This window comes from Plasmodium falciparum (genome assembly GCF_000002765.6).
Source record: "Plasmodium falciparum 3D7 genome assembly, chromosome: 9".
In the NCBI taxonomy this organism is placed as follows: Eukaryota; Apicomplexa; class Aconoidasida; order Haemosporida; family Plasmodiidae; genus Plasmodium; species Plasmodium falciparum.
Genome location: NC_004330.2, coordinates 632976 through 652500, shown reverse-complemented (window position 1 = coordinate 652500; position 19525 = coordinate 632976). Strand labels below are relative to the sequence as shown.

General features: G+C 18.7%; 7 protein-coding genes across 7 annotated transcripts in view; 5 read left to right on the top strand and 2 right to left on the bottom strand.

Moving 5' to 3' along the window:
* PF3D7_0915400 (ATP-dependent 6-phosphofructokinase) overlaps positions 1–1916 on the top strand; it is a gene marked incomplete at both ends in the record, with an annotated part of 4257 nt that extends 2341 nt beyond the window's left edge. The window contains one exon of the mRNA XM_001351990.1: positions 1–1916. This exon is cut by the window's left edge and continues 2341 nt beyond it. Within this exon, the coding sequence (XP_001352026.1) occupies positions 1–1916 (1916 nt within the window).
* A 1468-nt stretch (positions 1917–3384) lies between these two features.
* PF3D7_0915300 (heptatricopeptide repeat-containing protein, putative) lies at positions 3385–5550 on the top strand (the record flags this gene model as incomplete). Its single annotated transcript, XM_001351989.1, has 1 exon — positions 3385–5550. One exon carries the CDS (start codon positions 3385–3387, stop codon positions 5548–5550), a length of 2166 nt encoding a protein of 721 aa, XP_001352025.1.
* Positions 5551–5900: 350 nt separating this feature from the next.
* Positions 5901–6869, bottom strand: PF3D7_0915200 (ribonuclease H2 subunit C, putative; the record flags this gene model as incomplete). The annotated part of the gene is made up of 1 exon (XM_001351988.1): positions 5901–6869. One exon carries the CDS (start codon positions 6867–6869, stop codon positions 5901–5903), a length of 969 nt encoding a protein of 322 aa, XP_001352024.1.
* A 1588-nt stretch (positions 6870–8457) lies between these two features.
* Positions 8458–9269, top strand: PF3D7_0915100 (SUMO-conjugating enzyme UBC9; the record flags this gene model as incomplete). The annotated part of the gene is made up of 4 exons (XM_001351987.1): positions 8458–8604; positions 8712–8832; positions 8943–9025; positions 9141–9269. 4 exons carry the CDS (start codon positions 8458–8460, stop codon positions 9267–9269), a joined length of 480 nt encoding a protein of 159 aa, XP_001352023.1.
* A 1972-nt stretch (positions 9270–11241) lies between these two features.
* PF3D7_0915000 (type II NADH:ubiquinone oxidoreductase) lies at positions 11242–12843 on the top strand (the record flags this gene model as incomplete). The annotated part of the gene is made up of 1 exon (XM_001351986.1): positions 11242–12843. The coding sequence occupies one exon, from the start codon at positions 11242–11244 to the stop codon at positions 12841–12843; it is 1602 nt and encodes a 533-aa protein (XP_001352022.1).
* Positions 12844–13750: 907 nt separating this feature from the next.
* On the bottom strand, positions 13751–15880 carry PF3D7_0914900 (BSD-domain protein, putative; the record flags this gene model as incomplete). Its single annotated transcript, XM_001351985.1, has 1 exon — positions 13751–15880. One exon carries the CDS (start codon positions 15878–15880, stop codon positions 13751–13753), a length of 2130 nt encoding a protein of 709 aa, XP_001352021.1.
* Positions 15881–18300: 2420 nt separating this feature from the next.
* Positions 18301–18927, top strand: PF3D7_0914800 (GINS complex subunit Psf3, putative; the record flags this gene model as incomplete). Its single annotated transcript, XM_001351984.1, has 1 exon — positions 18301–18927. One exon carries the CDS (start codon positions 18301–18303, stop codon positions 18925–18927), a length of 627 nt encoding a protein of 208 aa, XP_001352020.1.
* Between the last annotated feature and the right edge of the window lie 598 nt (positions 18928–19525).

Here is a 19525-nt window from a genome sequence, read left to right as displayed (position 1 = left end):
TACAAACATCTAGGTTGTATAATAAATTAGAATTGCCCGAATTATGTTCTGATTTGAAAGCAAAGGTTAGAGCAGGAAAACAGTATATATCCAATGATCCATATACACAAAAACAAATCTTATCAAATTACCCTCATATGTCTTATGAGAACAAATTTCAGATACAAGAAATATTTCATGATAAATATGCTAGTCCCATTTCTTTTGAAATAAGAATTGGTATAGTATTTTTATCAAGACAGGCTCCAGGTGCTATGAATGTGTTATGTGGTTTATATAGGCGTTTGAAATTATTAAAAGGTGTTTGTATTGCATTTTACGGATTATATGGATTATTACATAATAAATACATTATAATAGATGATGATAATATAGCAAAATACGTAAATCAAGGAGGTTTAGAATTAACTGGCAATTCTCCAGAGCATTCATTATTTGATAAAGAAAATAGAAATAAAGTATGTGAGACAGTTACAAAATTACAATTGAATGGTTTAGTTATGCCAGGATCTAATATAACTATTACAGAAGCTGCTTTATTATCAGAATACTTTTTAGAAAAAAAAATACCTACATCTGTTGTTGGTATACCATTAACAGGATCTAATAATTTGATACATGAATTAATAGAGACATGTGTTGGTTTTGATAGTAGTACAAAAGTATATGCATCATTAATAGGTAATGTATTGACAGATGCTGTAAGTATGCCTAAGTATTGGCATTTTATTCGTTTAATGGGAAGATCTCCATCACATGAGGTTTTAGAATGTGCTTTACAAACACATCCAAATGTAGTTATTATATCAGAAGAATATGGAGCTGCAGATAAAACATTATGGAGAGTTGTTCAAGATATTGCTGATGTTGTATGTGCACGAGCTGATGTTGGAAAAAATTATGGTACTGTATTAATTCCAGATGCTTTATTGATGCACTTACCACATATGAAAATATTATTATCTGAAATAAGTGATATATTAAATGAGGCATCAGAAAAAGGCCAATTATTAGAAGCAAGAAATGATTTAGTAAATTTATCTGGTGTGGATCATGGTCACTTAACATCAGAATGGGTTTCTAAATTAACACCATGGAGTTTAGCATTATTAAAGACATTCCCACAATTTATTATAAAAGAATTATTACAGGTAGATTTGAGATCTATGCGTTTTGAACAATTAGAAACTGAACAATTATTATTACAAATGGTTAAAGAAGAATTACAAGATAGAAAGCAAAAAGGAAAATATTCAGGAAGTTTCATGGGCTTAACACACTTTTTTGGTTATCAAGGACGTTCATCATTACCATCAGAATTTGATTGTAAGTTAGCATATGCATATGGACATGCAGCATCAATAGTTATTGAAAGTGGCTTAACAGGATATATTGTATCTATAAGAGGATTATGTGGTAATGTTAAAGATTGGAAATTATTTGCTATACCATTCATATCATTAATGAAAATATTACCAAAAGGACAAGGAAGTAAATATTTAAAAAGTGCATCTAAAGGTGATTTACCAGTAATTCCTAGTGCACCTGTAGATTTGAATGGAAAAGCTTATAGAAGCTTAAAAATTGCTTTACAAAAATGGCAAATGGAAGATCGTTTTTGTAATCCTGGACCAATACAATTTGAAGGTAATGCATCTAATTATTATAATAGGATATTATTTGAAGAACAATCTGAATATTTTGAAATGTTAAGATATGTTGAATGTTATGCAAATATTTTAAAAGATACTTGTCGTTTTGGTGTCTCAGCTGATTATCTGAAAAATGTATTTGTACAGTTATGTGGTATGTTGGTATTAGCATATAAGCCTAATGATATCTTATCTAATATGCCATATATTGGAAGTATAGAAGATTATTATGATTGGGAAAACCAGAGAAAAAGAATGAACTAAAAAATAAAAAATAAAAAATAAAAAATAAAAAAGTGTTATATATATATATATATATATATATATATATATATGTATATGTTTATGTATTTATCCATGTGTGTATATTTCTTATTAATCCTTTTTTTTTTTCCTTTTTTTATTGAACCCTGATATTATTTACGTTGCATATAGTATATAGTATGATTATTAAACTATTTATATATATATATATATAATATATATATGAAAATGTTATTTTTAATTTAGTCCATGATTTTAACATTTTATTTTATTATTTCTTTATGCATTTATTTATTTATTAATAAAATATTAACTTTTATACATATATAAAATTTTAATAATATAGATATTATTAAATAGTCTTGTCTACGTATTTTAAAAATGTACTTTATTTAATTTTTGTTCTGCTATATATTTTTATATTATGCATATATATATCCCCCCATAATTATATTTTATATTATATATATATATATATAATATATAGATATTATACTTTTCATCTATGAAGTTATGAATAAACTTGATAAATTATATTATTCTGACAAAAATATTTATGTAAAATATATAAATAAACATTATTTAATTAAATGAGTCCATTATAATATTTTTAAACTATTGATTGGAAGGGTTTTTTTTTTTTTTTTTTTTTTTTTTTTTGCCTCATAAATTCATATTTATGTTAACATCTCTTATGGTAAGAACATATTTATTTTTATTAATTGGGAAGAAAAACAAATATATATGTTTTATATTTAAACCATAACTATACCTTTCTAATGGTTTAACAAAATAATTAATATAAAAGGATTGATTAAATGGTAATTTTTTATGTACAAAATTATATGAGGAGTGAACGATTTATACATTATTCTGTATATATGTATTATTATTACTAACAATTTTTTTATTTATGCATAAACACATAATTTTTTTTTTTTTTTAAACCGGTGCATATAAATATATATATATATTATAATTATAATAAAATAAATATATAATATGAGTGAATCTTTTATATAGAAAATATGCTTTTTTTATTTTTTTGTAACTTTGTTATTAAGTAAAGATAGAATCTCTAAATAATAAATTGAGTTCTTAGTATAGTGTGAACATATATGTAAAAAAAGGAAATATATATAAAATATATTTATATATATGTAAGTTATATCTATATATATATATATATATATATATATATATATATGTTTCATAAAATGAACGTTATTCATAATGTAGATAAAGTATAAATCTATGTTATACTTTTTATTACACAATGGTACAATTAAGGAATTATATATATATATATATATATATATATATATATATGTGATATTTAAAAATGATAAACCAAATTATGATTTAAAGATTATCTATTGAACGGAGTGAATATATATAATTATATGTTCATTTTATTTATATACATATATATATATTTTTTTTTTTTTCGTAGATATTGTATTATATAATGCTAAATATCAGAAGAAAGATACTTAATAATGTACTAAGAAATCATACAGAGATTTTTTATTTTACTTTAATAAATAAGAAAGATGTATCTTACGATACATTGGCTGGTATCCCTTGGATGAGCCATAGTCGTATTACAAAAATTACGGAGAGAGTGTGTGAGGAAGGTCCATATGATAAAATAACATGGGAAAAATTAAGTGAACGTATTTATAAAATATCTAATAGTTTTAATATGAAAGAAATTGGTAGGATTTTATATGCATATTCAAAAGTAAGATATAGAGATATAAGAATAATTTATAAACTTATTGAACATATAAAGAATAAGGAAATATCTAATATAGATTTATTATCATGTGCTCATGTATGTCATGCATTAAATAATTTAAATTATGTTGATAAGAATTTGTTTGAAATATTTTTAAATAAAATAAAAAATATAAAAATAATAGATATTAATAGTGTTATTAATTCTATTGTTACTAAAAGCAACACATGTAGTAATTATTCCTTTCCTATTGTTTTAATTTTAAGTGCTTATACAAAACATTGTAATGATTCTCATATGCGAAAATACTCTCTTGAATTATTAATTTATTTTTTAGAACATTTTAATAAATATAAAAAAGAATGTACACCTCAAGGTTTGGCTATGTTACTAAATTCCTTTTCCCAAATTATGAAGCCGTCACCTGAATTTTTTAGAGAAGAGCAGGAAGAATTAAAAAAAATTTCTGTCCATGAATATAAGAAGGATCATTTATATATGAACGATGATGATAATACTGTTAACAAACCCTTTATTAAAAATAAGCTCATTCATATAAATTACAAAAATAATTATGTCAGATCAGAGGATTGTATAAAAATGGATAAGGCAAAGAAGAATTTACAAGAAGGTACATTTGGTGTAGGTGAATATGTGAAGGTTGTTTCACAAGAAATAACGGATAAAAAAAATAACAACATGAGCAATAATAATAATAATAATAATAATGATAGTTATAATAATAATAATAGTTATAATAATAATAATAGTTATAATAATAATGATAGTTATAGTTATAATAATAATAATAGTTATAATAACATTTTAAATACGTGTGTAAAAGACCCAAATTACAATTCAACACATGATGAAAATATTTGTTCAGAAACACATAACTATATAGACATGTTAACTATGAAAGAAAAAAAAGATGTACTGAATAAACTATTTCTAATGCTTTTATTTGAAATTACAAAAAGAATCGACAAAATGAATACACAATCGTTATCATTAATTATCAATTCCTGTTGTCGTATTTTTTATGACAAGCCGATTGAATTTTTACATATAATTAGCGAAGAAATAAATAAAAAGTTGCATTTGACAACAATTCGACATCTATCATTAATTATTAATGGATACATAAAAATGAATATACATAACCCTATATATATAGATAATATATTTAAAGAAATTGAAAAAAAAATTTATTCTTGTGATGAAAAACAATTATGTTTTATACTAAATAGTATGGTAAAATATAAAAATAAAAATGAAAATATAATATCTAATATAAATGCTAAATTCATTTTAAATATAAGAAAAATGAATATATCTACATTATGTAATATTTTATATTATTATACAAAATTAAACATTTCTAATGATGATATTATAAATTTATATCAAATATATTTAAAAAAACTTATTGATACAGCTAGCATACATCATCTTGCTTTATCAGCATATGTTTTTTCAAAGAATAAAATAAAAAATGAATTAGTTTATATAATATTAAAAAAAGCTTTACATATATTACAAAAAGAAAAAAACATTCATATTATTAATAATGAATATATAATTAAAGACATATTAATTTTAATCAATAGTATGAGTGCTCTTGATATATATTCAGAAACATTAGGTACATACCTTTATTATATAATTAATGGCAATAAAAAGCTTATTGATCAAACAAATAAAATGGATGATCAACTAAACGAACATAAACAATTTTATAGTAAAAACGAGGTACAGGATACTAAAGATATTAAGAAATCTATTCTGTTTTTAAATGATGATATTAAGAATAAAATAAGGAGCAAAAATATTTATTTATCTATAAAAAGTTTGATGTTATATAAAGATAAAATGCAAAAATGTCAAATGTGATTAATAAAGGAAATGATAAAAGGATTAAAAAATAAAAAAAATAAAAAAAAATAAAAAAAAAATAAAAAAAATAAAACGAAATGGAATCAACATATGTAATATATGTATATATATATATATATATATTATAATTACACTAATTTTTGTACTAATTAAAATATTTGTGTATACGTATATTATACAATATATATTTGGTATATTTTTATACGTTGTATATCTGATGTGTATACATTTATTATTATTTTTTTTGTCTAATTTAATTTATATCCATTATTTTTAATATCATATATATGTATATATTTATATTTATTTATTTATATGTTTGAATGTTATCCATTTAGGTAGTTACATCAAAAAACAACATCATAATTTAATTCACTCTCTTCTTCATTGTAATTATTTAAAGGAATTAATATATGAAAGAAGAAAAGTTTTTGTATATTTTGATCAGTATAATCAGGATATTCATCCTGTTTCCAATATGTAGCATTTTCAATTAAATTATATGTTTGTATATTTTTATTAACATAATTAAAAAGTGGTAAATTTTCTGTATCATCTATATCTTCATTATTTTTTATCATGGCTAAGAATGTTTTTATTTTAAAATATGAATAATTTATATGACATCCAATAAATAATCGCCCTCTAAAATGAACTAATAATTTTTGGAAGTTAGATCTTTTGTTTTTTATATCATTATAATTTTCATTTTTTTCGTTATTTATATCATTATTATCTTCATCTAATTCCTTCTTTATTAATAATTGATTATTTGTATTAATATTTTTATTTTTTATTATTTTCCTTTTTTTATTTGAATGAAATGATTTATTAACTTGTTCAATATTTACTGGATATATATCATAATAATTATAACTATATGTATATTCTGTTATCACATCTTCATCATCTATACTATTATAAGGTATAAAGAATATATCTGAATTTATTTTCCCATTTTTTTTTATATGAAAAGAAAATATATTTGTATCAACTTTAAGATTTAATAACTCTTCATTACTATAATTTAAAGCTGTATTACAATTCTTACTATCATATATATTATTACTTGGGTACTTTATATTCTCCTTTATGTTATCTCTATCACATTCATTATATTCATATGGTCTTTTATCATAGTATCCCTCTTCATTTTTTATACTTAACGATACCTCTTTTTTCTGTGTATTACCTTTTGATAAATGAGAGGTCACGATTTCTTTTAAGATATTTGGTATCTTATCATTTTTGTTTTCTAATATTTCTTGTAATAATTTTTCTTCTTCTTTTGTATCTTCGTTAAAAAAAGAAATCATCTTTAAAATTAAAAAGATTAAATTGATCAATTGAAAAAATTTTCAATATATATATTGTTATGTATATCTTATAAAAAAAAAAAAAAAAAAAATTATCCACGAGTCTATGTCTTACCTTTAATAAATAAAATTATATATATATAATATTAGACATGTAAAGAGTATGATATGTTTAATATTACAAGTACAATCTCAATATACATAAATTAATAAAACATTATATATATATATATTATAATATTATTTATTTTGTTTCCTATAAAAAGTGCGGAATATAATTTTTTATTATGAAAATTTAATAGTTCTTTCCTTGTGACGTATTTTAATAAGGAAACTATAAACCCTATACACTTATTATTATAATATTTTTTTATCTTACAAATAGATGGTTATATGCACATATATATATATATATATATATAAACCATTTATATAATTACTGTATATATGAAAAATATGATATATCTGATTTAAATTTTTTTTAATTATTTTATTTATGTTTGTTTTATATCAAATCAGAACATGTATAAGTATATGTGGGGAAATGGCCTTTTGTCAAAATACATATAAAAAATAGGGGAAAAAAAAAAAATTAATACGTACATAAATATATATAAATATATATATATATATATATATATATATCTAATAAAAGAATCGTTTTTTTTTTTTTTTTTTTTTTTTTTTTCTCTTTTTTTTTTTTTTTTGTACTGCATATTCTTATAACATATTTAATAATATAATATGTATAAGAATATATTATTTTATTTTTCTCGTTATTTATAATATAGCTTTATTTTTGTATGGCACATTATTTATAATATATTCCAAAAAAAAAAAAAAAAAAAGAATAGTAGAGAATATGTTTTTATAAAATTTTATCTATATGAGAAAATAAAAGGAAAATTAATATTTAATGAATAAGCAAATAAATAAAGAAATCATAAATATTTATATATATATATATTTGTATATTATATATATATTATATATATATGTATATATTATATGTATGTATTTATAATTATATTCTTTATATTTCTTTATAGATTTATAATTATATTTATTTTTATTAAGATGTAAAAAAAAAAAAAATGATAATAAAATAATACATAAATCCATAAATCTTTTTAATATAATATTGTTTTTAAAAGCTTTATATATTTATAAATTAGTAAAGCTTTTTTTTCCTCTTGATAAATTACTGTTTCATTTTTATCATTTATTTATTAATTTATTATTTTATTATTATTATTTATAATTTTTTTTTTTTTTTTTCTTTTTTTTTTGTAATATATAAGAATAATATTATTGATATAAATATATTTATTTATTTAATATACGATTAAAAAAATATGCTCGAAATTTTTTGATTTATGAATTTAAATTATGTACCCTTTGTAAAAGAAAAAAGAAAAGTTGTAGCCAATATTATATTTTTTTTTTTTAAATGAAATAATAAGAAATATATATTTATTAGTGTGATACACCGAAATATTATTTAAGAAAGAAAATACATCGATAAGAAAAATAAAATATATATATATATATATATTGATATATTTTTTTTTTTTGTTTATATTTAAAAATGTCTATTGCTAAGAAAAGGTTAGCACAAGAAAGGGCAGAGTGGAGAAAAGATCACCCTGCCGGATTTTCAGCAAAATATAGTCCCATGAGTGATGGCAAGGGTTTAGATATAATGAAATGGATTTGTAAAATACCAGGAAAAAAGGTATACATATATATATATATATATATATATAGAAGATTTCAATATAGTTATAAATGTATGTATATCTCTTCATTTGTAATATATACATATATATATTTTATTTATAGGGAGGTTTATGGGAAGGTGGTGAATATCCTTTAACCATGGAATTTACGGAGGACTATCCTAGTAAACCCCCCAAATGTAAATTTACCACGGTCTTATTTCATCCGAATATTTATCCGTCAGGTAATTAAAATTAATATATATATATATATATATATATATGTATTATAGTGAAAAAGTATAATTGTATTATATATATTTATTTATTTATTTTATTTATTTTTTGTGTGTAGGCACTGTTTGTTTATCCATTCTGAACGAAGATGAAGATTGGAAGCCATCCATAACAATAAAACAAATACTTTTAGGAATACAAGTGGGTTTAAAAATATTTCTTTTTTTTTTTAAACATTAAGAAATAATATATATATATATATATATATTTATTTATTTATTTATTCATTCATGTGTGTAATTCTTTATTTTGGTAGGACTTGTTGGATAACCCTAACCCTAATTCGCCTGCTCAGGCGGAGCCTTTCCTTTTATATCAACAAGACCGAGATTCTTATGAGAAGAAAGTTAAAAAGCAAGCCATAGAATTTAGACCAAAGGATTGATAAAAAAAAAAAAAAAAAAAGGAACAAAGAAAAAACAAAAAACAAAATATGATAACTTTTATACATCTGTGTATTGTCATAATTTATGGATAATATATATATATATATATGCTTACCAAATTTTTAAGAAGAGGGTTTTATAAAAATATATATTTATTTTCGATGATTAAATATTTTTCTTATCAAACTACAAAAGAATGAGAAGATTACGATTTAAACGAAATGTAGTATTTTTTAATATGAATAAATTTGGGATATATAAAATTTTTGTTCCTGTTAAATATTTATGCATATATATAATACAAACATTATTTTAATAAATGAAAAAAGTAGACATGTTTTTTTAAAAAATAAAAAAGTAAGCATTATTAATTAAAAAAAAATATATATATATATATATATATATATATATGTATTTTTTTTTTTTTTTTTTTTTATTATTACTTGAATCTTTTTATCATAATATAATTTTTCATATTTTTTAATTGTTTTATTTTATTTTATTATTTTATTATTATTACGTTCTTTTTTTTTTTTTTTTTTTATTTCTATTTTTGAAAAAAATTATAATACAAAAGAAGAACATATATAACTATCTTTTTTTTTAATTATAACAATATAAACATATTTTGTATTTGTCCAAATGTATAAATAATACAAGGGATAATATAAAATACCTCAACCTTATAAATAGCATTTTTATTAATTATTGTTATTATATATGTGTATTTATTTTTATCCCTTCATATTATATAATATATATATATATATATATATATATATATATATGTATAGTTTTGAAGAAAACAAAATAAAAGTATGATAAATATATTAAAAAATTTTTTTAATACAAGTTGTATCATTTTGTATATAGTACATATATAAAATCGTTACATATATCATATTTATATATATCCCGTTTAACTTTATTAAAGAAAGGAAAAAATAATAAAGAGTAAAGCATACATAAAAGAATTATATATGAACTATACATCTATAAAGCATTACATATATACATATATTTAGAAGGACAAAAATGAAAAAAAAATAGAAATAAAATTTGATTATTTTACTTAAAAGATATATATATATTTTTTTTTTTTTTATATAAATTGTTATATTTTTATATTTTTTAATTTATAATTTTATCTTTTGTTTTAATATGAATATATTTTGAACAGGATATCAAAAAATAATGCAGTAAAATGCTTTTTTTTTTCCATTTATTGAGGAAATTAATATTATATATATATATATATATATATATATAATATATTTCTTTTTTTTTTCCTAATTAGTTAAAAATATTGTATGGTTATTTTATTTGTTAGTTTTTAAAATATGTTTTGTTTTTATAAAATTAATCCAAAAATATTTGAATATATTATTTTTTCATGTAATCATATTAATATATTTCTATGTGTACATAATATATATATATTATATATATATATATATATATTTTTTATATATATATATAATTTTCCATTTCCTTTTTTTTTTTTTTTTTTGTTGTTAATTGGAATATATATGAAATATATAATTTTGTAATTTTTAAAATATGTATGTATTATTTTATTATTATCTTAATATATAATTAAAGAAAGAATGAAAAGTAAAAAAAAAAAAAAAAAAAAAATATATATATATATATATATATATATATATATATATATATATATATACATATAAATACTTACCAAAATACACACACACACAAAATATATAAATATTAATCATATATATGTATATATATTTATATATATGTTTAATATTTATAATTGGTCATATGTAATATACTAATTTGTGTATGTTCCACATTTAATTTGAAAAAAAAAAAAATTATTTTTACCTTTATTTTTATATTATATTATATAATATCTCTTTATATCATATCATGTTATATCATATTTTATGATTTTATTTTATATTTTATTTCACATTTTACGAATTTTTTTTTGGTTAATATATAATGTTAGTAAAGTTCAGGAAATGTGGACAAGCTAACATATTTCGAAGTATATCAAATGTACGTAAAATTTATAATGTAGCAAAAAATAATTTAAAAAATAATAAAGATATAGAAAGAAAAGAAAAGATTATAATCCTAGGTTCAGGATGGGGTGGTTTTAATTTTTTATTAAATATAGACTTTAAAAAATATGACGTAACTTTAATATCTCCTCGTAATTATTTTACGTTTACTCCTTTATTACCATGTTTATGTAGTGGTACATTAAGCGTAAATGTATGTACAGAAAGTATTCGAAATTTTTTAAGAAAAAAAAATGGGTACTGTGGGAATTATTTACAATTAGAATGTACAGATGTTTTTTATGAAGATAAATATATTAATTGTATAGATATTGAAAATAATAAAGTGAAATTATTTTATGATTATTTAATTATAGCTGTAGGGGCAAAAACGAATACATTTAATATTAATGGTGTTGATAAATATGCATATTTTGTGAAAGATATTGATGATGCATTAAAAATTCGGAAAAAGTTTTTAGATATTTTAGAAAAGTGTACATTACCAAATATATCTAATGAAGAGAAAAAGAAAATGTTACATGTAGCTGTTGTAGGAGGAGGTCCTACAGGTGTCGAAGTTACCGCAGAATTTGCTGATTTTATTAATAAAGAAGTTAAAATAAATTATAAGGATATTTTTAATTTTATATCTATTAGTATTATAGAAGGAGGAAATAATTTATTACCAACATTTACACAAAATATTTCAGATTTTACCAAAGAAAATTTTCATAATCTTAATATTAATGTCTTAACAAATTATTATGTAATAGATGTAGATAAACATTCTTTTCATATACAATCAAGTCTTAATAAAAATGAAAAAAAAAAACTTTCATATGGTCTTCTTATCTGGGCTAGTGGATTAGCACAAACAACACTTATACAAAAGTTTTTAAAAACAATACCTGTACAAGCAAATAATGCTATTCTAAAAGTAGATGAAAAATTAAGAGTTATTGGTATTCCATCTAATAATATTTATGCTATAGGTGACTGTAAAAAAATACAACCAAAATTATTACATGAACATACCAATGAAATTATCAAAATATTAACAGGTAATAAATTAACTTCAGAAGCATTAAAATTAAAACAATCTGAACTAACTAAAACATTTCCTCAATTAAGTATATCCAAATGGGATTATGAAAAAAATAAAAAAGGTGAAATGACTCCTCAACAATTTCATGATTATTTATTTGAAATAGATAAAAATTATAAATCACCTACACCTACTGCACAAAATGCTAAACAAGAAGCTTATTATCTATCAAATGTTTTTAATAATTTTATACATACTAATCAAAAATTTAATATACCATCATTTATCGAAAAATGGAAAGGATCATTAGCATATATAGGTAATCATCAAGTTGTTGCAGATTTACCCTATTATGAATTAAAAGGAGGAAGATTCTCTTCTACTTTTTGGAAAGTTGTATATATACAATTATTGTTATCCTGGAAATCGAGGTTCCATTTTTTCATCGATTTTATTAAGACCAAATGGTATGGGCGTCCTTTCATCAAATGATAAAAAAATGTAAATAAATAAATAAATAAATAAATAAATATATATATATATATATATATATATATATGTGCTTCTTTTTTCAATATATATATATTTTTTTTTTTTTTTTTTTTTTTTTTTTTTAAGTTATATATTATATAATTATGAGTATATTTTTATGCATTCCATTTAACATATGGTTAATTTTATATGCATAAAATATATATAATATACATATATTCTGAATGTTCATCTGTTATAATCCTAGTAAAGGAATATATAAATAATATATTTGAATATTTAATATCAAATAAAACAAGAAAATATTCATTCGTGTAACATTATAATATATAAAACATATTTTCACTCACCTATATATGTTTATATGTATTTTCATTTTTTAATCTCTTTTTTTTATATATTTTTATCATTCGTTATATATCATTATATATATATATATATATATATTTTTGTTTAGTTTAATATATTTGTAATATTTAAAAAAAAAAGAAAAGAAAAATAATTCATCTTTTAAAAAGAATTATTTAAATAACATAATAACTAATAAAATTTAATTTATATATATAAATATGTTCTTAAGCAATATATAAGAATTAATACATACATCTTAAAATATAAAACATTATATTAAAAAAAAAAGAAAAAGATATAAGAAAATTCAAATGAATATTATATATATATATATATATATATATATATATATATATATATATATATGTATAAATGCATAGTATATATTTATATGTATTAATAATTATATAATCATAAAAACACAAAAAAATAAAAATATAATAAATGTAGGTTTAAAAAAGGAAAAAAAAATAGACAAAAATTTACACATATATATTATATATATATATATATATATATAATATACAATTATGTTTAAGAAAAATTATATGGCATTTTACATGTTTAAGATATCCTTTTCAAATTGCTCCAATTCTTCTTTGTTAAATTTATTTTCATCTATATCGAATTCCATATTATTTACCAAATTTAATACATCTAAATTTATATCATCCTTTTTTACAATATCATCAGAATCATTTTTTAAATTATCAGAACAAAATAATTCTTGTTCTCTCTTATTATTGATTTCAATATTGATATTATGATGTACATGAATATTATTTTTATTAGGTATTATATTATTATAGCTATGTGAATCTTCCTTCATTTCTTCAATTATTTCGTTTATATTAATATCATTTTGTACGTCTAAAGGATTTATATTTTCATTAATTATGTCATTTTTAGTATATATCATTTTTGAATTTTTCATTTCATTCAATTCTTTTTTTATATTTGAAGAATCAAAAAAATCACTTTTTGGTTCCTCCAAATCACATGCACTTCTATTTGCTTCACTTATTTCATCCAGAAATTTTGTATTATATTCAGATATTTTTTGAAAATCATTATTTTCTATTTTTATTTTAGAGATATCTTTTAAATATATATTGCTATCCGATGGACATATATTTTGTTCATTGTCTTCTTTAATATTTGTATATTTACTTTCTTCATTTAATTTAATATCACATGGTTCCACATTTTTTGAGGAAAATAAAATATTATCTATATTATCAACATAATTTTTATCATAAATTTTATTATCATCATTAATTTTTTTATTATCACCATTAATTATTTTATTATCATCATTGATTTTTTTATTGTTATTCAAAATGTTTTTAAAGTTATTTGATTTTTCACTTAAATTCATGTATATATCATTATCCATATATATATTTATTCCATTTATATTCGTCTTTTTCATATATACATCTTCATATGATGTCATAGAATTGCTGTCATACAAGTTATAGTGATTCTTTTCATCCTCAACATTTTCATTTGTTACAATGTCATTTGTAATATTTTCGTCTTCATTTTTAATCAACACATCATTTAATACTGCACAAGAATTATATTCTTTTTCCTTATTTATAAAATGCTTCTCTTCGTTATTAACATGTTTATTTATTTCTGAACTGTACTCTTTATCGTTTAAAAAGGGCTTGTCTTTATTTAGTTCGTTAGGTATACTACTCATTGTATTTTCAATTTTTATATTATTATTTTCAAGATATATTTCGTTTGCTTTTTGTTCATTTTTTGAATAACTATTTTTATTATCTGGGTAGCCATTTTTATTATATGGGTAGCCATTTTTATTATCTAGGTAGCCATTTTTATTTTCCAAGTGTTCATTTTTTTTTTCCGCAAAAGTATTATCCTTTACTTGATCCACATAAATTTCATTATTCAAAATGTTTGTTGTTGGATAATTATCTAATATATTAAATTTGTTATCAAAAATATCATCGGCAATTTCATTATAAATAATATCTATATTGAAAAAATAGGATTTCCAGAATTGCATTTCGGACATATAGTAAGGTACAAGAACATTTTTGGTATTAATTAAATTAGGATCTTCATTCATAATTTGTTCACTTTGATCTTTTTTTTTGTTCCAATTAAAATTATAATTTTCAAGAATATTTGTGTGTAGTATTTTATTTCTATCAGTATTTAATTTTAGTATTCTTTCATAGACTTGTTTATTTATATATGGATCTGGTAAGTTCAATGGAAATCCTTGATCATATTTCTTTCTATAAATTTTGGATATCATGACATCAGCTTTTTTCCATGGTACAATACTGGATAAACAAATTTTTTTTTTTTTGGAATCATCTTCATTTATATTTAGATTATTTAATTTATCTTTATAAATATCCCCTACCATTTTCTTAATATTATTAAATCCGCTCATAAATTTATCATTATAATATTGTAATTCTGAAAAGTCTTTATTTATATATTTATTATTTAAAAGATTTAATTTATCTTGTATACTATCCCGAAAACTACGATCCGGATTGTTCTCGTTTACATTTTCATTTTTCTTCAGATCATTATTACTTTTTGTGGAAGTATTATTTATATTTAATTCTTGAATACTGTTATTTAGATCTTCTGCCTTCTTTTTAATTTGATCACTTACTTCTTTCCAAAGTGAATACATTTTCAGAAGGCGTGTAATAAAATATATATATATATATATATATATATATATATTTATATATTTATTTATATTTATATATATGTTTACGAAAAAATTAACAAAGAATAAAAACAAAAAGTGTATGTTATATTATTCATATAACACGTACAAAACGAAAAACAAATCAAAAACATACGTGCAACATTTTTATATATCTTTTGGTTTCTAATTAAAAAAAATAAAAAATATATACTCTATATTATACGCTTTTAAAAAGTATTATAAATTTATAAACTAATATTATATAACATAAATATATAAATAAATAAATAAACAAATAAATAAATAAATAAATATATATATATATATATATATATATATATATATATATAATGTTAAATTTATTATTAAAATTTTTTCTTTTTTTTTTTTTTTTTTTTTTTTTTAAAATCCTCTATACAAGTGAAACTTATATCTTTCTTAGTACTGTTTCAATTTTGTTATTTTTAGAAATATGTATAAATAATAGGCTCTAATTATTTTATATAGAAAAAGAAATATATAAGTAAATAAATATACATTGATTAAAAAAAAATCAAAAAATAATATATATATATATTAAAATATATATACATATATATATATATGTATTTTTTTATTTAAATTTTTCCATATCAAAATAATCTTTATGATATATTATATAATGATTAAAAATAAAATAATATATACATTTATAATATATATATGTAGGAAAAGAAAAAAATTTTAAATATATTAGGAATATAAAAAAACAACAAAAAGAAAAAAAAAAGACAATTGTTAGATATATTTAAATTAAATAAATTTTATATTGTTATTTGGTTGATTGGAAATATATGTAATTATTTATATTATGTAAAAAAAAAAAAAAATTTAACAAGTTATTTTATATATAAATGACAAATTCATGATACATGTGTACTAATATTTTTGAAGATTTATACGATAAAAAAAAAAAAAATATATATATATTATATATATATATATAATAAAATAATATAATATGTATATATTTATATATAAATATGTTCCTATTATATATATGTGTAAATATATATATAATATATACATATAATATATTAAAATATAAAAATTAAAAAAAAAAAAAATTTTTGTATACAATTATAAAACATGAGTTGTGTAATGCTATATTATATGTAATCATATAGTATATGCATAAATATATGTATATATATATATATAAAATATTACATATATGTATATATATATATATATATATATATATATATATTTTTTTTTTTTTTTTTTTTTTTTTTTTTTCCTTTACTCCTTATTTTTAAAATTGGATATAAAACTTATAATATGTTATTTTTTTTTTAATTTTTTTATTTGTTTTATTTTTTTTATATATATTTTACGTTTATCTTTTAAAATATGCAACTATATAATATATGTATATTTATTTATATATATATATATATATATATATATATATATATATATATCTTTATGTATATACACATGTATGAAATGAATGAATATAATAACATTATTAGATAATATGCTTTATGTATTTTCATGATCATACATCTTATATATTATATATTATATATTTATATATATAAGTTTTGTTTGTATATTTTATTTTTTTCCGTTAATATAATAAATATTAACGTACTCATATATATATATATATATTTATTTATATGTTTTGTATATAATAAGATATATATTAAAAGTATGAATGGTAGGTACAAAATATTTGTTAAATAATATTTATGATAACTTAGAATAATGATAGGGATAAAAAAATAAATAAAAAAGAAGAAATTTACATATACATAATATATATATGTATATATTTTTTTTTTGTTTTGTTTTGTTTTGTTTTTCCCTTCTCCCCCCACTTCTATTTCATTAATTTTTTCCTTGTTTCTATTTTTTACTTTATATCCAAAAGGTTGTTGTAATAAAGGTAAATTTAAGGTATTCATTTTATATTCTTACAATAGTTTTATATTACATATTTTTTAATGAAATGTAACTTATGTGGATTGATAAATAATAATAAATGTGCACAGGTATTAAAAAAAACATAAAATAATATAAAAATTGTAAATATATAAAAGGGTCGTGTATATATATATATATATATATATATATATATATTTTTTTTTTTTTTTTTTTTTTTTTTTTTTTTTTTTAAATTGTGCAACTTTAGTTCTAAATAATGTTCCTCATTATGCGGAATAGTTTTTATTTTGTTGGCTACATTAATTAAATGTAATATTATTATATAGAAATGATTTTACACCCCCCACCCCCTATTCAAAAAGAAGAAAACATAAAATAAAAAATTAAAAAACAGACAGACACATATATATATTATATATATGTATGTATGTATGATAAGTTAAGGTACCTATGACAGTAAATTAAAAATGAATGAAGAAATATTGAAGAATATAAAAGTGAATAACAATTTTTTAGAATTTGAAGAAATAATAAAAGATATAAATACACCTTTTAATTTTATTGATTTAGTTGAAATACCATGTGTACCTGTTGTGGATTTATATGGGTTGTCACTATTAAATAATGAAGCATATTTAGAATATAAAAGTGGATTGAGGGAAGATAAATTAAATGCGGATGATGAAATAAAATTAACATTATTTTTTGCTGTAAAATTATATAAAAAGAATATAATAAGAATAAAATTTCCTTCTTATTATGATATTATAGAAACATTAAAATTCGATCCAGTATCTGTTACTATAGGTTTATTTAATCAATTTTATTTTGAAACAGCATATGAATTATGTAACTTATTGCCTATTAATGAATGGCCTTCTACCAATTTTTATGATATTTTAAGAAAAGCTGAAAAAACAAGAATTCATTTTTTAATTAATAATAAAACCAAATTAAATTCTTATTTCTTAGAAGGTCTCACAAATAAAGAAAAAAAAATTTATAAATATTTTCTGGAAGGAACATCGAAGGAAAGAGAAAAACTCAACAAGGAGACGACCTTATTTCATTTTTACGAAAAGGAGAAATGCTAAAGATATGTATAAAAAAAAAATTATTATTCTGAATATACCTATAATTTTAAAAAAATAAGTAAATAATTATTTTTTTTTTTTTTTTTTTATGTCTAATAATTTTTTACATATAAATATACATATATTATGGGTATACATAATATTTAATAGAAATAATTACATGCTCGACATATATATATATATATATATATATATATATATATATATATATTTATATATATGTATAAATAAATTAATTTTAATTTTTTTACAAAAATGTGTGTAAGATCCTATAGCATTGTGGATCTTTATCATGTATTCGTTATTATTTATGCTTTTTTTTTTTTTTTTCATATTTTAAAATATATATATATATATATTACTATTAATATATGAACATTTGTTGCGTTTATATTTAATATTATATTTTCATTTGATATTTATTTTATTACATTTTTTATCTTTCTATTTTTTTGTACTCTATATAAAATTAAAAAAGACATAATATATATATATATATATATATGTAAGGACAAAAAAATAAAATAATCTTTTAATAAAAAAATATTTATAGATATTTATTAAATCTCTTCATATAATATTTTATTCCTTCCATATT